The sequence below is a fragment of the Polistes dominula genome, unplaced genomic scaffold (assembly GCF_049000335.1).
Source record: "Polistes dominula isolate Pdom_NZ unplaced genomic scaffold, Pdom_raw_medaka contig_37, whole genome shotgun sequence".
Taxonomy (NCBI): Eukaryota; Metazoa; Arthropoda; class Insecta; order Hymenoptera; family Vespidae; genus Polistes; species Polistes dominula.
The window spans coordinates 607,277-626,385 of NW_028301169.1; the positions used below are offsets into that span (position 1 = coordinate 607,277).

Below are 19,109 nucleotides of genomic sequence, written 5' to 3' on the forward strand. Positions count from 1 at the left end.
TAATTGAATTATATTTGTAATTTTTGGAAAATTATTGATAAACAAAATACTTTCTCCGAATGAATTTTCAAATATACGCGCCATAGTGACAAAGGGGTTTAGTAGTTTGACTGACGTAGTCAAAGTTTATCAGAAGTTTATGTTGGCATGTTTGACACGTCAAATTAAACGTAAACATGAACGTTCAGTTATTGGTAGGTTCTGTTAAATAACATTGACATTTTGTCTGTATACATTATATAAAAACTAGTTTCATTGTTATTTATTTTCGGTAAAAGTGTCGTCTTGTTAAATCGAAGTCATGAATCGGGCTAGTTCGTCGAAGTCTAGTCAACATAACCTCATTCAGTACAGTCCTGTACTGAATGATCTTTACGAATCCGTATGATTATCATTTGCGTTTATGATTGATTGTTTTATTAATTTTTTTAAACGTCCTTTTTTTTAATCACTATTATTACTAATTATGTTAATAAATAATATATTAATAAATTTGTTCAAACTTATAATCTTTTAATAGATGGGGGTTATGAAAATTTGATTTCAAACGTATTTTAATATTGTAATTGTGAATATTAACTAACTAACCTATTTGTATTTAAAAGTATGCATTTTGCCATAGTGAATAGATCTCTTTGATAATACTTTTGTATTTAAAAATGATTATTACAGGAACCAACATTATATACCGTCAAGGGTATGGCCATACTTGACAATGATGGCAACAGAATTCTTGCTAAATATTATGATAAAAATATATTCCCAACAGCAAAGGAACAGAAAGCATTTGAAAAGAATCTTTTTAATAAAACACATAGAGCCAATGCCGAGATTATTATGCTCGATGGTTTAACTTGCGTTTATAGGAGCAACGTAGATTTATTTTTCTACGTAATGGGAAGCTCACATGAAAATGAGGTAAATATAACATTTTTTTGTTACAAGTATAATTTTATGTTTATCACACTAATATTTCAAAATATGTTTCAGTTAATTCTGATGAGCGTTCTCAATTGTTTGTATGATTCTGTAAGTCAGATTCTTAGAAAAAATGTTGAGAAAAGAGCAGTGCTAGACAGTTTAGATATTGTCATGCTAGCAATGGATGAAATTTGTGATGGAGGGTACGTATATAAAAAAATAATTCACATTTGTAATTTGAGAATGTATATAAAATGTAAATTTTTGTTGTAGAATCATTTTAGATGCAGATGCTACTAGTGTTGTTCAAAGGGTAGCATTAAGGACTGATGACATACCACTTGGAGAACAAACAGTTGCACAGGTAATACTTGATTATATGTTTCATTCGTTCAAACAAATTAACAAATGTTAGATGATATATGTCTTTGTTAAATGTGAGGATAGAAATATTTCCGATTTCTTTATTTTGTGTTCACGCATCGTTCTTCCTTCTTCGCACAGTCCCTGATTGTAAGTCTACTGCGATTATTAGGAATAATTGGGTTATTGCATTTTTTTTCTCTTTCCAGTACGTTTCATCATTTTTTAAATCTCCGTTTTTTGTTCTAGGTATTGCAGTCGGCAAAGGAGCAACTAAAGTGGTCATTATTAAAATGAATTCTTTCTATACAATATAGCAATGTTATTTTTACAATAATACAGAAAAAAAAGACAAATTTTATAAATATTATCACAATGTGCTGTTGCATATTATAGAAATAATATGTAAATAAATTATATCAACTTGGATTCATTCTTCAATTCTCAAATTCTTCGTACAGTCCACAATAAGGAGAGTATTATTTTATTTAAATATTCAACATTATCTTTTTTTTTTCATTAACATGAAGTCAACAATAAATCCTATACAAATGCTGAAAAGTATGTTAAATAAAATCGCTTTTAAGGTTGTTGTAAATATCGGTGGTCCAGGTGGTCCAGTGAAAGCAATTAAGTGTATAAATGGTGAAAATTAGCTGCAAGAATTGACTTTGGTTACATTCAGAGGAAGTAAGCTACGTGAATAGATATAGAAGCATCAGGGCTATTTAGCACTTTGACACCCTATTTACTATCCCTGCAGAAAAGATAGCTGAATGAAGGAAGGGTAGGAAAGGCTTTTAGCCCATGTGTCAACATGTAACCATGCTCCATTGGTGAGCATTTAGTATTAATCATTCTATCGGACCATTGAGATTACGTGGATTTATTTTGAACAAAATGATATTCAAAAAGTCAAATTGAAATTATTTCAACAATATTGTAATTATCATAATGATCATTTAATAATATCATATAACAATTGTAATTGAGAATTTTTCCGAATGACTATTCTATTGTTTTCTCTGAAAATAATTGAAGAACGGAACAGCTATTCGTGTGCCGCCGTATGCCATTATACGAAATAAATGCGAGTTAATTAAAGGGTGAAAGCAATTACTTGCGAATAAATCGCAGCCGTTAATCCGTTATAGCGCAGTCAAGTCTGCACTTCTCTTTTCGTATAGTATCACCTATCCAACCCCAAACTACCCTCTTTCGTTGGCACGTACACGAGGAAGGGGATTTGCGAAAACGATACCGATCCCATGCTACGTTCGCATAATTGACTTTGAGCATCACCACCTGCGACCTCGATGAAGCTTCCTTTCTTAACTTTATCTTTACTTATTTAACAATTAATTGTAATTAAATAATATTTGATTGTGTTAAATTTGATATATAATTAAATCGTGTTTGATTCATAGTATTTTTGAATGAAAACAATTTGTTTATTTTCATTGATTCATTTATTGTTTTCTTCATTACCGATAACTTATAAAATTATTTCTTTTTTACAATCAGAGGATAAGTTGATTCATTTATAGTTTTCTTCATTACCGACAACTTACAACAAATTTCAAGATTAGATGTCGCTTCGGTCAGATCTATGTAACCGCAGATGATAAAGAAGATTTCGATTTAAAAAAAATACAAAGGTATTCATAACATTTTGTTTAGAGTGAGTGCGTGAATTAATGCAGGTAGTTTTTTTAAACATTATTTATATATGTTGTTAATAACAGTTATGTTAAACATTATGGTAAAGAAAAATAGGATTCAGAAATTCGATAAGATAAATCCACGTAAGTTAATACGTCAAGTAAAATATTTTGATGAATGATAAAGTAAATGTTGCTATAGACATAACCTATATTTAATTGGTTACACGTCACATCTCATAATATCTTTCTATTAGTAAGTGCAATATTATTATCTTTCACAAACGTTAATTGATTCTAACCGTAGTAATTGAGATTTATCTAAAAGTATAGGATTTTAATTGGATTTCATTTGTTGAAGTATACGAATGAATATTTTTATAATTCTGATTTGATTTATTTTTAAGGTGAGCTACATGAAAAGTGTGTCTTTTAACAAGACATCTCTTGCAATGGGTTACAATTTCTTATTATCATCCAAAAGCAATTTGATTAAAACCATGCATAGACAAGTTCATCATTGGTAAGTAAATACTTTACGATTAATTTTTTAATTTTTCATTATTTTTATTTATAATTATTATGTATTTATAGTTGTAAAGTTCTAGTAGTTGGTGGTGGTACTGGTGGTTGTACAATGGCAGCAAAATTGTCAAGGAAATTCAAAGGAACGTCTGATGGAGTAATAGTAGTTGAACCAAGCGAGGTAAAAATAATAAATCTGATTTATTTATATCATTTATTTGATATCTATTTAATTTGTATTATTTCATAGGTCCATTATTATCAACCATTGTTTACTTTAGTCGGTGGTGGTATTGGTTCTTACAATTATTCGAAGAAACCGATGAAGAAGGTGCTTCCAAAAATGCTAAATGGATAAAAGACAGTGTGATTGGTTTTGATCCAGAAAATAATCAAATTACTACGAGTAATGGCGACACCGTACAATATGATACTTTAATCGTTGCATTAGGTTTACAAATTAATTGGGATCAAGTAAGTGAATGATTATTTTCAATAATAATATAACACATCTTTTCATTATTTGATATATAAATATGTTAATCTTATTTCTATAATAGTTACCAGGTTTGAAAGAAGGTCTTCAAAGTGAAAAATCACAAGTATGTTCCATTTATGGATCAGAAACTGTACCACATGTTTTTAATAAAATCAAAAGAACGAAGGATGGTACAGCTATATTTACATTTCCAAATACTCCTGTCAAATGTCCAGGTGCACCATTGAAAATTACTTATCTTGCTGAGGATTATTTTGTAAAGGTATATATTGTTATACAATATACAGTATATTATTATCTGTAAATTGATAATACAAACATTGAGTACAACAACAAATGTTGTTCGTCTGGTTTTTTTTTTTTTAGACAAATGTACGTAAAAACATAGATGTGGTTTATCATACATCCTTACCAGTTATTTTTGGTGTCAAGAAATATGCCGATGCTCTTTGGAAAATTTGTAATGATAGAAACATTGATGTTAAAACGAGATTAAATCTTGTAAAAATAGACGTTGATAAACAAGAAGCGACATTTGAGAATTTAGATTGTCCAGGTGAAACTTGTACAATGAAAGTTAGTACATTCAATATTATTATGTATAATATTTAATATCATTGATATATTGAAATTATTATTATTATTTATGTTTAGTACTCGTTGTTACATGTATGTCCACCAATGGGACCACCAGATGTTTTGAAGAAACATCCTGAATTGACAGACAAGACTGGATTTTTATCGGTTGATCCTGGTACATTGAAACATACTAAGTATTGTAATATTTTTGGAATAGGAGATTGTTGTAATACACCGAATTCTAAAACTATGGCAGCTGTAGGTAATGAATTAATAATTATTTTATTATTTAAACAAATAAGAAAACTTGATTGCTAGACATTAATATTTATTTATGATTATATTTTAGCTGCACAAGCAAAAGTTCTTTACAAAAATATCATCGATGATTTAGAGGGTAAACCAATGGTCATGAATTATACAGGATATTCTTCATGTCCTTTAGTTACTGGACGAGGAAAATGTATTATGGCTGAATTTGATTACAAATTACAACCCATGGAAACGTTTCCTGTAGATCAATCTAAAGAATTATATTTCATGTTTTTACTGAAGAAATATTTCTTTCCGTTTATATATTGGAATCTTATGCTAAAGTTTGTATTTTGTAGTTTAAATAATTCTTTCCGATTAATTTAAGAAAATCAAAACTTATATATTTGGTAATTATTTTATATTTTAGAGGTTGGTGGAATGGTCCTGAATTTTTCCGAAAGTTTACAAGTTTTATGAAATCTAAGTGAAGATTAAAAGGTATTTATATTTCCATTTTGAGATTATATTAATATTTTTATGAAATATTTTATCTTGTTATTAAATAAATCATAGATTACGTTTATTAATGTAAATATTAATCTATAACACATATATATATATATTATGTTCTTCCTAAATTTATACTATTTAAACATAAGAAAATGATAACAAGTGATCATTGTTAAATTAAATGTTAAATATATTTCTCTAATGTTATTTTTACGATCGTCCAAATTTTATAAATGTTATTACAATGTTGTTGCATACTATAGAACCAATTTTCACGTTCTATTGAAAATATAGATATTTTGAAGCTGACTAAAAAGAGAGAGAGAGAGAGAGAGTATTATTTCCAACAACACACACACAGGTTTCCAATTGAATATTTTTAATAAAAAAACATTCTTCATAGGACTGTTAAACAATTTTTATATAATCTAAATAAATCTATCATTTCTCTTAACATTGACAAATGTTATTTCGATGAAAGATTTTCAAAAAAAAGAAAAAAAAAAATCCATAACAAATAGATAAAGAATATCATACTTGGACTAATCCCATACACCAGCAGGGTAATTCGCATAATTCAGATACCGCTGTAAAGCGTAGGAGAGTCTAAAAGAACGAATTTTTCCTTTAATCTCGAGGGAAATCTAAAGATTGATGCAAGGATGGCAAGAAGTTGAAGGGAAGTGGGAGGGGGAGGGAGGGAGGGTAGTAGAAAGAGAAGACGCAGGTATAGCAAGTGGAAGGTTTTTCGCCGAGAACCTGAAGGACATTGGCCGGTTATTTGGAGTCATGTGACAAGGCTGGTGTCGATTCGATCGTACCCGTTGGTTACTCTTTCATCGAATTCTTCCACGCTGGGAATTTTAGATTTGATTACGGAACATGGTGGCCTCTCTAACATTCAGTCCAACTCACCCCAACCCCAACCCCAACCCGAACCCGAACGGCCACCCATCCACCCAGTCTCCTGTTTTTCCCTCTCTTTTCTCCTCTTCATCTTCCTCCTTCCAAACTCTCGACAATCTCTCGTGTTCACCCCCTTCCTTTTACTCACCCCCCCCCCCCGCCATCCCCCCTACCACCCCTATTTCGACTATCAGAGGAACGCGATACACAAACACAAGCATCAGCACCGGCAGCACCCTTTTGCCATCGAGGATGAAAAACTCTTGTTGTACGATCGCGACGGAATTATTGGCCGGCCGAGCTTATTTATGGCATTCATTTTCCTCGAGATTGCTAGAGGAGAGGAGGAGAGTGCTGTATATGTATGTATGTATGTGTATGTGTGTGTGTTTGTTTGTTGGTCGCCCGCTTGCGCGCGCGCGCGCACGCACGCGGGCATACCTCGTCTCCACCCATTGTTCACTCTCTCCTCTTTGTTTTTTTTTTTTACCGAACGGTCTGTCGATGCCACGATTTACGATCTTGTCACCTGAGAGACGAACAGGACGTTGATAACGACGATATTCTGACACGAGGGGTTGCTTGCTTGCTTGGTTATTCGATCTTCACCTTTACGGTGAACAAAAATATTACAAACTTGTTTTCAAATATAAATGTATTTAGAGATAGCACGAATTAATAAACAAATAGGATTTGATTATTGAAAATGTGATTAAGTAAAGAATAATGTGTTTAGAAATTGTTAACACTTTTGCATGGGGCTCTTGGAATGTAACGGATATTTCCTTCTTCACACGCACGTACTTAAACGAGCAGAAAATTCTCCTCTTCACCCTCACCCTTAATCCAGGGAAAATCGTTCTCGTAAATCAATAAAGTGTTCGTAGTAGAAACGTTGTTGGATAAAGCCTGTAAAATGGAATCGCTTCTAACATCTTGCGGCTAGCAGTGGTCCAGGTGGCTGGCGAAAGCAATTAAACGTATAAACGGTGAAAATTAGCCGCAAGAATTGGCCTCGGTTTAGATTCAAGAGAAAGAGAGAGAGTAGCAGGAATTCACATGAATGGATACGGGAGCATCAGGGCCATTTAACACGATGACACCCTATTTACCACCCCCGCAGAAAAGACGACTGGATGAACGATAGTAAAGCCTTCCAGCACATATGTCAGCACGTGACCCGTGCTCCGTTGGTGGGCGTTTAGTATTAATCGTCGTACCTATCCCTTAGAAAACGAGATCATTCATTTATCCTACCAACTAAAACTTCTTATTCAAAGCCACAATCAACGGTTTATTTCACATTTCACACTATTTCACAAATATCATCCTAGATTATATTATCCTCTACCTTTTTATTTTTTTTATTCCAATCCCTTTCGATAGAATTTTTGTTGTTGGAAAGTTGTATTATTGTACGACAGATACCTCTCGTTAAATGAACTTAGCCGAAAAGAAGAGGAAAATATTTATTGGAAACCGAAACATTTTTTGTCGGCTAGCTTTGATGACAAAGAAATATATATATATATAAAGTGTTCAGTAGCCGATTAGAAACATTCATTTACAAAAAAACGGAATGTCCTTGGACTGTCAAAAGATTGAGTTATGTTTTTTTTTTTTTTTTTTTTATGGTTATCTTTACGCATCAAGCACGGATCTTAAAATCATCTTCAACGAAAAAGCCAGTCGTCTTTGGAAGAAATATTTTCTTGGTTAGTTTCTCTTCCTTCTTCTCTTCTTCTTTTTCTTTTTTTTGTTACCATCGACAAAATCCCATTCGGTTGGTCAGTTTTCCCCTTTTTTTTTTTTTTTTTGTAGAATTCCGATTAATAAAAAAAACCTTACGTCGGAAGTTTTTTTATATTCTTTTTCTCTCACACTCAACGCTTACCAGAAATAAGAAGAATAGAATTTCAGTAGAGTTTGAGGTAACTGTTTAAGTTTACCGTATTGTCTTTTTGTTATTTTTTTATTGTCAATGGATTACGTAAGCTCAGCGTGTCGTATACCACATGGATCGTACGTGTTCTATTCAGAAGATCTTTTCTTCTTTTTCTTCTGCCACTGGACATTTTTCCCCATTCATTCACTTCCTCTTTTTCATCTTCATTCAGATTCGACTGGTGCGGTCCAAACAGAAAGAAACCCCGGAAATAAATCAAACGAAGAACATCGTCTTGAACATTTCAACGTAAGATAAGTTTTTTCGTAGGAGTATGAATTTAATAATAAAAAAGTGTTACAACATTTTGTAACAAAAAACGTGAAAGTGGGGGTGGGGTAGGGAGGTGGGAGGGGGGGGGAAGAAAAGATGATTCTTTTTTCTCAGGACTGATTCAAATACTAAGAAAGTCAATTTATCTTTTAAAAGTGTCATCCGCAATCTTTGTTGGCAAATAGTAGAATATAAATTACATGAATGAATATCTTAATGTTGGCCCTATTCTAGCTACTATATTGTGCTACAGGATATTCATGGGGATTAGATACGCCCTGAGAATGATACATCTTGCTACCTAAAACTTGTGTCCTTTATTTTTTTTATCTGAACAATGGCTAACTGTAAACCTGTACCACCCTTTTTTATTTTTTTTTTTTTTTTACAGATAATACTCTCTCATGTAGAGTTTCATAAATATCTATAATCATAATTATGATTTTATTTGATATGATTTTTGACTCCTCTTGCATTACATTTTCTTATGTTTGTCAATAATCAACAATTTGTTACATTTATTTATTCAAAAGATCAAAATTAGTCTTTCCAATAGTTGTCCCAATCATTTTTAAGGATCAGATTATAATTAGATTAAATTGTAGGACAGTAAAATGACTCAACACAATCAAACGATATCAAAGTGAATTGATTTATTCACAATAGAAAGAACCCAGGGTAAATTTAAGTGGCTAAAGGAATAGTACAATCTTTATCTTTTGATAAAAGGATAACAAGAAGGGTAGAGGAGAAACGAGAGAGAGAGAGAGAGAGAGAGAGAGAGAGAATGAGAAAGCTTAGCTTAGTTTTACGTAGGAGAATCGTAATAGTCAAAATGGCGGCAGTGTAGTCTTCTTATCGCCTGTTCGTGAACAGGCGAACCAACCCAATTGCATTGGGTGGCAGCCAATACGGCGGCTCTCGTCAGCGATATCATCGGTCTCATCCTTCCCGACCCTTTTCCACCTTAACATTCTGCGACAAATTTTCCCATCCCTTTTATATTCTTATAAAAGCTACTACACCAAATTTATCTTACAAGTTAACCGAACTTGTGTTTTATTATCAATCTAAAATAATCGGTTTTTTATCAAACAGTGATTTATTCATTTTGTTTAATTCATTGTTATGATAAATGGGTATTTATGTATTAATGATAATGGGTATTTAGCAAAAATGACGCTAATGCGCCAATCTATGACACAAGATCGCAATCGAGACACAAGATGTCTCGCATCTTGTTCTGTTTTTGGCAAATCCCAAATAAGCATTTTCGTAGCATTAAAAAATGATAAAACCCTGACGCAATCCTGACGAAACCCTAACGTAACCTTGACGGTTGCTGTGTGCAAGCAACAAGGTTGTTTTGTGCGAACAACAAGATTGCTCTTTATTGGCGCAATTGGCGGAATTTTTGCTACGGTGGCGTTAATACCTAAGTTACCAATAAATGTTTAGATAAAACATGATAAATAAATTGATTTTATATCATTTGAAAAAGAAAATAAACTAAAAAGAAAGACACACTTCTCATAAAAGTCATATTTTTTGTTGTATTATTTTGTTCTTTTTGTTTGAAAATGAATTTTGTACGAATAGAATAAGATATGATAAAAGGTATATATATATATTATATATATATGTATGCGCTCACAGGGTAGCTGAGATGAGATAGTACTCTCTCCTTATTTATGGCGAAGTACGATAATAACACGGATGATGGGACTCCCCGTCGTTGAGCGAGTATATCGGACGTAACCATGGCGACCGCGCAGAGAGGCCATATTGGTCCTTCGCCAGCTATCGATAATAGGAAAGATAAGGGTTTAGTCTTGGGGTATACTCGGACCACCATACTTTATCGTTTTCTAAATGCTTACCAAGTAGGGATTGCTGAACATTTTTCAAAGTTAATCTTTTGCAATGAATATTTATTTTTTCTTCTTATATCGATTATTATAATTAATCAACATTTACTTCACTGCATTCAAACAACCTTTACTTTGAAAAATATTAATAACAAAAAAAAAATAACAAAAAATGCAGAAACTTTTTGATTAAACCATAGATGAAATTTTGTATCTTCGAAGATTTAAAAACAAAATACAAATTTAATATTGATAATATTTTAAACTGAAATTATTGTTTTCTAGTTTAGACGTATAATGGCGTGCGACGGCATACGCCATTACACGAAATAAATGCGAGTTAATTAAAGGACCGGAAGCAATTACTTGCAAATAAATCGTAGCCGTTAATCCGTTATAGGGGCAGTCAAGTCTGCACTTCTCTCTCTCTCTCTCTCTCTCTTCCTCTCCCTCTCTTGGTATCGTATCACCTAGTCAACCCCAAACTACCCTCTTTTGCCTCATCTCACTGTCCGTCGGCACGTACACGTAGAAAGGAGGTGGGGATTTACCGAGAACGACTCCTATCCCATGCTACGTTCGCATAATTGGCTTTGAGCGTTGCCACCTGCTACCTCGACGAAACCTCGTCTTCCTTCTTCTCATCACACCCACCCCCAACCCCCCAACCCCCACCCCCGATCACCCACTCTTTACACCTCATCTTCTTCTTCTTCTTCTTCTACATTTTCTTAAACTTTATATTTTGCTTCTAAGATACTTTCATTACTTTAGCGTTTTTTTGTTTGTTTTTGTTTTTTATCATTTAATTAACATTTTGTAATATATATTTATATATGATTTAATTTATCATAATAAATATTGAAGATATACTTAAGAATATAATATATATTTTCTCTAGTATATGGTAAAATGAATTATTCAAGGTTATACAAATTGGATGAAATTACGTGTGGTTTTCATCTTTTACATGATCATGAAATATAGAACTATTTTACGATGGTTAATGTTAAATATTGTATACTTTACAGTAACTTACTTTTACATTCAATAATTATTTTAACCTTTGCTTACTACCCTTTCTGAAGTAACACGCTTACTACACATGGGTCCAATGGACCCGGACGAGAAATATTATTATAAAAAAGAAACTATTGCATAGATTTACTTCAAATATTTTTTTGAGACTTCTTTAATATTTACTTAAAAAGACTGTATAAGTTTTATAGCTTTAAATTAAATTGAAATATGTTGAAAAAAATGACCAAAGTTGAACAATTGAGAAAAATGAGACTCAAGTTGCAAAAAAGGTCGCGTCGTCTGGTTACTTTGGACCAAGTGTGGTAATCAAAGGTTAATATGATTCAAAAGAATTATTATGATAGTAACGTGTCAGATAATAATTGATTTATTTGAAATTGGAATGTTGTTTTGGGATAATATAGATTTTGGAAAAAACCATTTATCTTATAATAGTTCGTCTTTAGTATTAACAAATATTATTTGGTGACTAAGTGACCCATAGGTCAATTTCAAAAGAAATGGATTTACCGATTCCTTTTCTTATATTCCCTTTCCTTCCCTCTTTCCCTTTTCCCTTTCCTCCTTAAATTATCTATCCTTTTTTATTTTTCAAAGTACTTTTGGGGAAAAAAAAGAGCATATCTTTTCTTCAAACTCTTCACTTTCATTCTTCAGTGTGTCAAGGTCTGTCTATTTGGAATCATTTAAATTACAACTCTTCACAGCTGAATGAATATCTCTGTTGTTATACGTTTGACACGTTTAAAAGGGATACAAATTTGATCCTTGACCTAAAAATAAGTCGTTCACCTAGAAACTTAGTTTTCACTAAACCTTTCATTCCTTTCCCTTTTCTTTCCTTTCATCGATTTACATTTGATCTTTTTTCAAATTTGAACACATCATTGGATCAATTGTGTTGAACAAATGTTTAAACAACCCCAAACTTTTCATTGTTAATAGAATACAATTTGAAATATCTAATATTAATGAATTTTTTCTATCTCACGTTAATATATATTTTTGTTATTTTCTAAATTTTTATTGATGATAAAATCATGGTGAGGTGTAGTTTCATCGTTTACAATGATTTTCACAAACATTCATTTTATTATAATAACTTCATGGGGGTTGTTGTTACCTAGGTATATACCCTACTTTTAGAAAACTACTTTTGTTATTAGAAAAAAAGAAAAAGGATACTTTTTTTTTTAATTATGTTACTTTATATAATAAAATCATGATTGATAAATAGGTTGAAATATTGAAAAAGATTCATAGTTTCGTTTTATTCTATTCAGTATCTTAATAATAATCCTTCATTGTAATCCTAACCTCCAATTCTTTTCGTTCTCCTATTCTAAATATTGTAGAGTTAAACGTTCCATTAATGATGATACTCTTGACCTACATTTCTTCTTTTTTCTTAAAAGAAATTTTATTATGGATGTGGAACGAAACCATTTGTTCGTTGAAAATTTTTCAAATACCTTTTTCCCCCTTTCTTCTGCTTTTCTGCTTTTCTTCTGTTTTTTTTTTGTTTTTGTTTTGTTTCTTTCAATTGAATTCTATTTTGAATTTTCGAGACAATTTATTTTCTAAATCAAATGAGAACTCTTTATTAGCGCATTAGCGGAATTTTTGTTACAATGGCGTTAATACGTAAATAACTGAAATTATTTTCTAAAGAAATAAAACCTACATATATTTTGAATATTAAAAAGAAAACAATATTTATTTATACAGAAAACATTTGAAAACTTTGTAGAATTGATTAGTAATTTGTCTCTTTGTTTTTGGAACTGTCAAGTATCGATAGATATGATTAATTTAGTCGACATAGAGAGAAGAAAAACTTAACGGCAAAGTATGACACTCACGTATTTCAATCTTTTCGACGAATTCATAGGCGAAGCCATAAAAAAATGTCGGTGTCGATGATATATACATAGATGGGGGGAAAATAGGTATTCGTTGATAATGAAATAGTAGTACTAGCGTTGAATAAAACTTCGGTGACTTTAGTTTGATTAAAACATCGTCGAGATAGTCCGACGGGATTTATTGAAGTAAAACTTGTTTTTCGTATATCCACACGGAAATACAATCGGTGATTGCAAAAGTATACTACTTTTGATTGATAAATAAATGATATCAACAAACAAAAAAAAACAATCCATCAATATTTTTCTTACGAAAATCTTGTGCTATTTTTTTTTTTTACGAGAAAGAATAAAAAACAAACCACACGAATTGGAAATATTATTCATCGTATCAGTGAATGAATATGATAGATTGATTTATTGCGATTACGTATGGATAATTTTTGTCTTTGAAATAATAGAAGAAAATTATTAAAAATAAAAAAAAAAAGAAGAAGAAGTTAAAGGAGAAGAAAAAAAAAGATGTTGGATAATCGTGAAAAGATTGGACTAACAGATGGAAACAAGTTTCCGTAAACTTGTCCTACGATTAATGTCCACTGGTTAGACACACTTGGATTTTTCTTTTTACTATCTTCTTTCAAAAAAAGAAAAAAAAAAAGAAGGAAAACGGTAAAAAAAGGAAGAGTGTTTTATGATGCAATTAAATAGAATTTTTTTTTAGTAGTGATTCTAACGTTTGAAAAAAGAAAAGAATCCTTGAAAAATATTACCAATGTGGGTGGTAGTAGTTGATGGTGGTGGTGGTTTGGTGGTGGGTATCTGCGTTATTTGATCATCAATTTTGTTACAAACGGTAGCAATTGAAATAATTGTTTAACAAATTATTAAGGATTGATCTTTTATATTAAAATTAAATTTCTAAAATTGTTAATTAGGATAGAACAGTAGTTGGTGGTGGTTGGTGGTTGATGGTGGTTGATATTTGCGTAATTTTCTCATCACTTTTGTAATAATTGAAATAATAGTTTAAAAAATTGATCTTTTATATTAAAATAAGATTTGAAAAATTATCAATGAGGATAGTTTACTTAACATGATAAAGAAAATGGTGAAAAGAATTCGAGTTAAGGTCAACGTAAGAGAAGACGATCCTTCTTATTCTTGTTGTTCCTCTTCCTAGGAATAATTTATTTAGCGGTAGCACGATTTACGAGGTTAGATATTGGATAATGAATCAGGTCTCCCTTGATGGAATTAACTCGCCTACCGCTCGACACTGCACCATTTTCTTCTTTAACCTTTATTAGCTTCCAACGGAAGAGCTTGCGAGATTTACTTTCTTTCGTTTTACTGCAGGACTTACATCCTTATGGAATCTCCTTTCTTTTCTATTCTATGAAAACCTTGTTGTTGTCTTTCACACATACACCCTTTTAGCCCCCATCCTCCTAGTAAGGAGGATTAGAAAATTATTTTTGGTATTTTTTTTCTTTTTGTAATTTAAAGTATTATAGAATACAATGTGATCTAAAGGTCTTTAAATTGGTCAAATGTTTTATGAATGAACTTCATTGCGAATTAATTTAATCCTTTCGTTATGACACACATTGTACACGAGTATCGTAATAGTATAATAAATATATATATATATATATATAGGGTAGGTAGAATATATAGGTACTTAGGTATTAACGCCATTGTAGCAAAAATTCTGCTAATGCGCCAATAAAGAGCAAAATAACAACCGTCAGGGTTTCGTCAGGGTTTCGTTAAGGTTGCGTCATTTCTCAGTGCTACGAAAATGCGTATTTGGAGAAAGTAGAGACTGACTACTTTTGACGATTGACTACTTTTTAGAAATAAATTGTTTTGATTTTAAATCAAGTTTTTCATTCTATGATTTGTCATGAACAATTTAATGTGTAGATTGGCGCATTAGCGGCATTTTTGGCTGCAGTTGCGTTAATACCTAAGTCCCAACATTTGAAATGAAATTAATTTTGAATAAAAATATATATATATATAATATTATATTATTAACATAATCGAAATAAATGAAGCTAACAAAAATAAAATAAAATCACGTAACCTGCGTTTCATTCGGACGAATCAATTTCACGGATAGATATCGAACCCTCCCATCCCGTCCCATCCCATCCCATCCCATCCCATCCCTCCCTCTCATATTTAATCGGACCATTTGATCTCTTAAGGGATAATATTTCCCTCATAAACCGATAGCATAACGAATCATTTTAGGTCGCAAGCATAAATGTTATGTAACAAAAGCATACAACACACGCATTAAATATAACGCGTTACACACTCGTGGTAAAATCAATCCATGACTGATTTTTCTTCTTTCTTTCTTTTTTTTTTTTCTCTCCATCGATATCTTTCTAATATTTTCATTCTATTTTCTTTCTATTGGATTCAAGAGTATATTTCGATCAAACGATAATCGATATTGGCGCGTATCGACTGTGGGAATTAATTTATATTGGCGTATTGAACTGTGGGAAAAGTATCACTGGTAATGGTACTGGTATTGGTACTGGTTACTCTACCACACACACATACACACATATACACGCACATACATAATCAATACGTTCATAATCGATACGAACTTTTTACAGTTAAACGAATGAAAATCAATTTACGAGACAATGTCAAATAATTTTTTTACATCTTCCAACAAACTCAAGAAAAGTTTCAATAGAATTCAAAAGGTTAAACGTGTTTGTAAGAAAGTTATGTTTAAAAAAAAAAAAAGAAAAAAGGAAAGAACTTTCACTTTTACTTTAACGTAAAAAAAAAAAATATATATATATATATATATATATATATATATATAATAAATAAATAAATAAAAAGAAACAAAACAATGAACTAATCTTCCTCGCCATAGGAAATAATCGTTTTTGATAGTAATCCCGTAATAAAATACACACATAGTTGTTTTTTAATGGCAAGAGAAGATCATTGGTTGTTGTTAAAAAAGTAAAATCGTAAAAATCCACAAATGTTTGAAAGAAGAAGAAGAAGAAGAAGAAGGAAGAAGAAAGGGGGGAGAATAAAAAGACGTTTTCTTCTTTTACTTTCCTCAATCATGATGACTACTGAGAGATCTTCAGAAGGTAGATACTTCTTTTTTTTTTTTTTTATTACCTTTTTTTCTTCTTCTTCTATTTTTATTTTCTACCACTAAATTCAAGAAAACCATTTCCCATTTTCATAGGTTTCTTTTTTTTTGGGGTTTTCATTGTGTGGAGTAATTGATTGGAAAAACAGGAGCAAAACGAAATTGATGATCTTTAACGAAAGTAACAATGTGAAATGTTGAGGGTTGAAAAATAAAATGGTTGGGGGTAGGAATATGAAGAAAGATAAAGGGTGTATCTGAGAAAAGGATTGACTCCTTTTCAATGATCCTTTAACGAAGGTTTTACATGCATTTATGTTTTTCTCTATTTCATTTGTTCAGATGTAACTCGTAAAATCAGACCACCTACTAACAAACCCTTTCAATCATTCTCATCTTCTTCTATCTTCTTTATTCTACTATTTATTGGTTTTAACACATACACACAAAAAGAAAGAAAGAAATAAATAAATAAAATAAAATCATATTTTCTTCCCATAGCGAAGAGACTCCTATGTGGAATTCTTGTGATTTTCCTCTTTATAACGGTGGTCGTTTCGCATTGTGTCGTTTTCTATTCTTTTTTTTTTTTTTTTTTTTTATTAGCTAGCTCCCATAATTTTTTTACTTTGCTATGAACTCTCTCTCTTTTTTTTTGTTTTTTTTTTTGTTGACTCTCTCATCCTCCTCTAAATATTTCTTATTTTTTTTTTTTATATAAATTGTCAAGAATTATTATAAATATTTGTGTGGTTAATTAATCAATGTGAACTAACTCATCAATTATTAAAAATATTTTATAGTTTTGAACAGTTACGTGATCAAAATGAGATTTTACCATTTATTTGGAAAGCGAGTATTTCGAAAATGTCTCTGTTTGATTAAAAGAACGAACCTTGAAAGAGGCGCCGCCCCCTCCCCTCCGCCTTCCCTGTTCACAATTCTAACGTAACCCTGATGTTACAACCCTGACATAACCCTAAAGAATTCTTACGTAACTTTACGCAATCCTAAAGAACGAACCCCTGATGGGAGACATAGAAAATTGCCCTTGTTATATTTAGGATTACGTGTCAGTGATGTTTTTTCTTGTTGTTGTTGTAAGTTGAATTATTATTTACATTTTATTCTGAATCACTTTGATCAACCTTAACCTTTTTTTTTTTTCTTTCTTTCTTTCTTTCTCCTTTTCTCTCTCCTTTTTCGAATTGACATCGTGACGAATTTGGAATAAAGAAGAAACTATTTAAATTTTACTCTAATTTGAAATATGAATCTAACAATAGATTACATAATACTGAAAGAGTCAAATATTGTTGAAAGTATTGGAATTCAGGAAATAGTTTCGTTCACGTCAAACTCAACGTGTTACGTATTCTCAAGGCCATAAAGAATTTTTTCTTTACAGCTTTTACAGTTGATTTCCTTCTTCTTCTTCTTCTTCTTCTTCCTCTTCTTTATTTTTTATCTTTTCTTCGTAACATCTTCGTGTCCCCGCTGATCAATTCATTTGTCAACTGATCAATTCGTTTTTGGAAACTGTTTTTTGTTGAAAGAAAAAAAAAATATTCATGCAATATGGTATTGTCTAACGTGTATAATTTTCAACAAAATCAAATGCATATTTTACATATGCACATCAAACACATGTGTATGGTTTGATTTATGTTGATGCATAGGATTTTTATTGGAATCAAAATCTCAGCATAAATTTGAAAACTTACAATCATGTGTTTAACATATGAATTTAAATAAAAAATCAAATCAAACTCTTATCATTGAAATAAATTCTAAATATATTTATAATTAGGAAAAAGAAGGGGGTGGGGGATGAGGGGGATGGGGGGGGGTGGTTCAAAAGTGAACAAGAAAAATCAATGATGTTTTTGATAAGATAATGGAATTTCTACGATCGTAATCTGATTTCTCAGAAACATGTTGTTCTCGGACAATTTACTGAGATTTCGATTTAGGTATGGGTAGGTATATGGGTATGGGTATGGGTATCAGATCATCAGCACTTGCAAAAGATTCGTCTCTGTTATTCCCCCCAGCCCCTCTGTGTAGAAAATCGTCGAGGGTGAAATCTACGCTGTTACGAAGGGATGATACTACATCTACTAGGTCCTATAAATTGGATATTAATATTTCATAAAGTTCGGGACACTATTTACGGAGAGGGTGAAAATAGTTGGATTGAACTGACACGAATAAAAGAACATGATCATTTTCGTGACACTCTGTACATATTGTTCTTTGATTAACAAATATTAGGTCGAGTTATAAGTAACTTCCGATGTGACTTATGTAGAATTTATTTTTCATATTGGTGTGTCCCAAAAGTATCCGACCTATCTCTATATTTCACTCTCCCGAAGTTACTTTTCGTCGTATGGTTTATGACATCCTTTAAAGTAGTCCCCATTTGATGGAATAACACGCTCCCAATGCTCTTTTCACTTTTCAAAGCAATCCTAATACTCGTTTTTCGGTATCGGCCTTTGAAGCATTCGTCGCATTAGTTTCAATCGTTTGCACATCGTTAAATCGGTTTCCTTTAAGGGACATTTTCAATTTTGGAAATAGCCAAAAGTCGCAGGGAAGCTGTGTTGGGATTGTATGAAGGCTGACGAGGTTTACTTAAAAATATTGTTGCAGGAGGTTCGATGCATGTGCTTGCTGACGCGTTATTGCAAATCTGCTAATGTGCTAATCTTCAGTTACAATCCTTCAAATGATACTTTTCGCTA

At 31.5% G+C, this 19,109-nt stretch overlaps 2 protein-coding genes across 5 annotated transcripts; both read left to right on the forward strand.

The window, feature by feature from the left end:
* The first annotated feature begins 86 nt into the window (after positions 1–86).
* zetaCOP (COPI coat complex subunit zeta) lies at positions 87–1,713 on the forward strand. 4 transcript variants are annotated; one of them, XM_015327707.2, is made up of 7 exons: positions 366–382; positions 521–604; positions 673–918; positions 991–1,124; positions 1,195–1,285; positions 1,426–1,434; positions 1,534–1,713. In XM_015327707.2, exons 3-7 carry the CDS (start codon positions 700–702, stop codon positions 1,579–1,581), a joined length of 501 nt encoding a protein of 166 aa, XP_015183193.1. In that variant the 5' UTR covers positions 366–382; positions 521–604; positions 673–699; the 3' UTR covers positions 1,582–1,713. The 4 variants fall into 4 exon arrangements, with proteins under 4 accessions (XP_015183192.1, XP_015183190.1, XP_015183191.1 ...); XM_015327706.2 differs by lacking the exons at positions 366–382; positions 521–604 and adding an exon at positions 87–194; XM_015327704.2 differs by lacking the exon at positions 521–604 and having other exon boundaries at positions 204–382.
* A 1,231-nt stretch (positions 1,714–2,944) lies between these two features.
* On the forward strand, positions 2,945–5,521 carry Sqor (Sulfide quinone oxidoreductase). Its single transcript, XM_015327690.2, is given in 10 exon segments — positions 2,945–2,987; positions 3,353–3,468; positions 3,540–3,651; positions 3,721–3,808; positions 3,811–3,944; positions 4,031–4,231; positions 4,336–4,545; positions 4,624–4,810; positions 4,898–5,144; positions 5,231–5,521. Coding segments are annotated over 10 exon segments (1,362 nt in total). The 5' UTR covers positions 2,945–2,981; the 3' UTR covers positions 5,292–5,521.
* Positions 5,522–19,109: the final 13,588 nt, after the last annotated feature.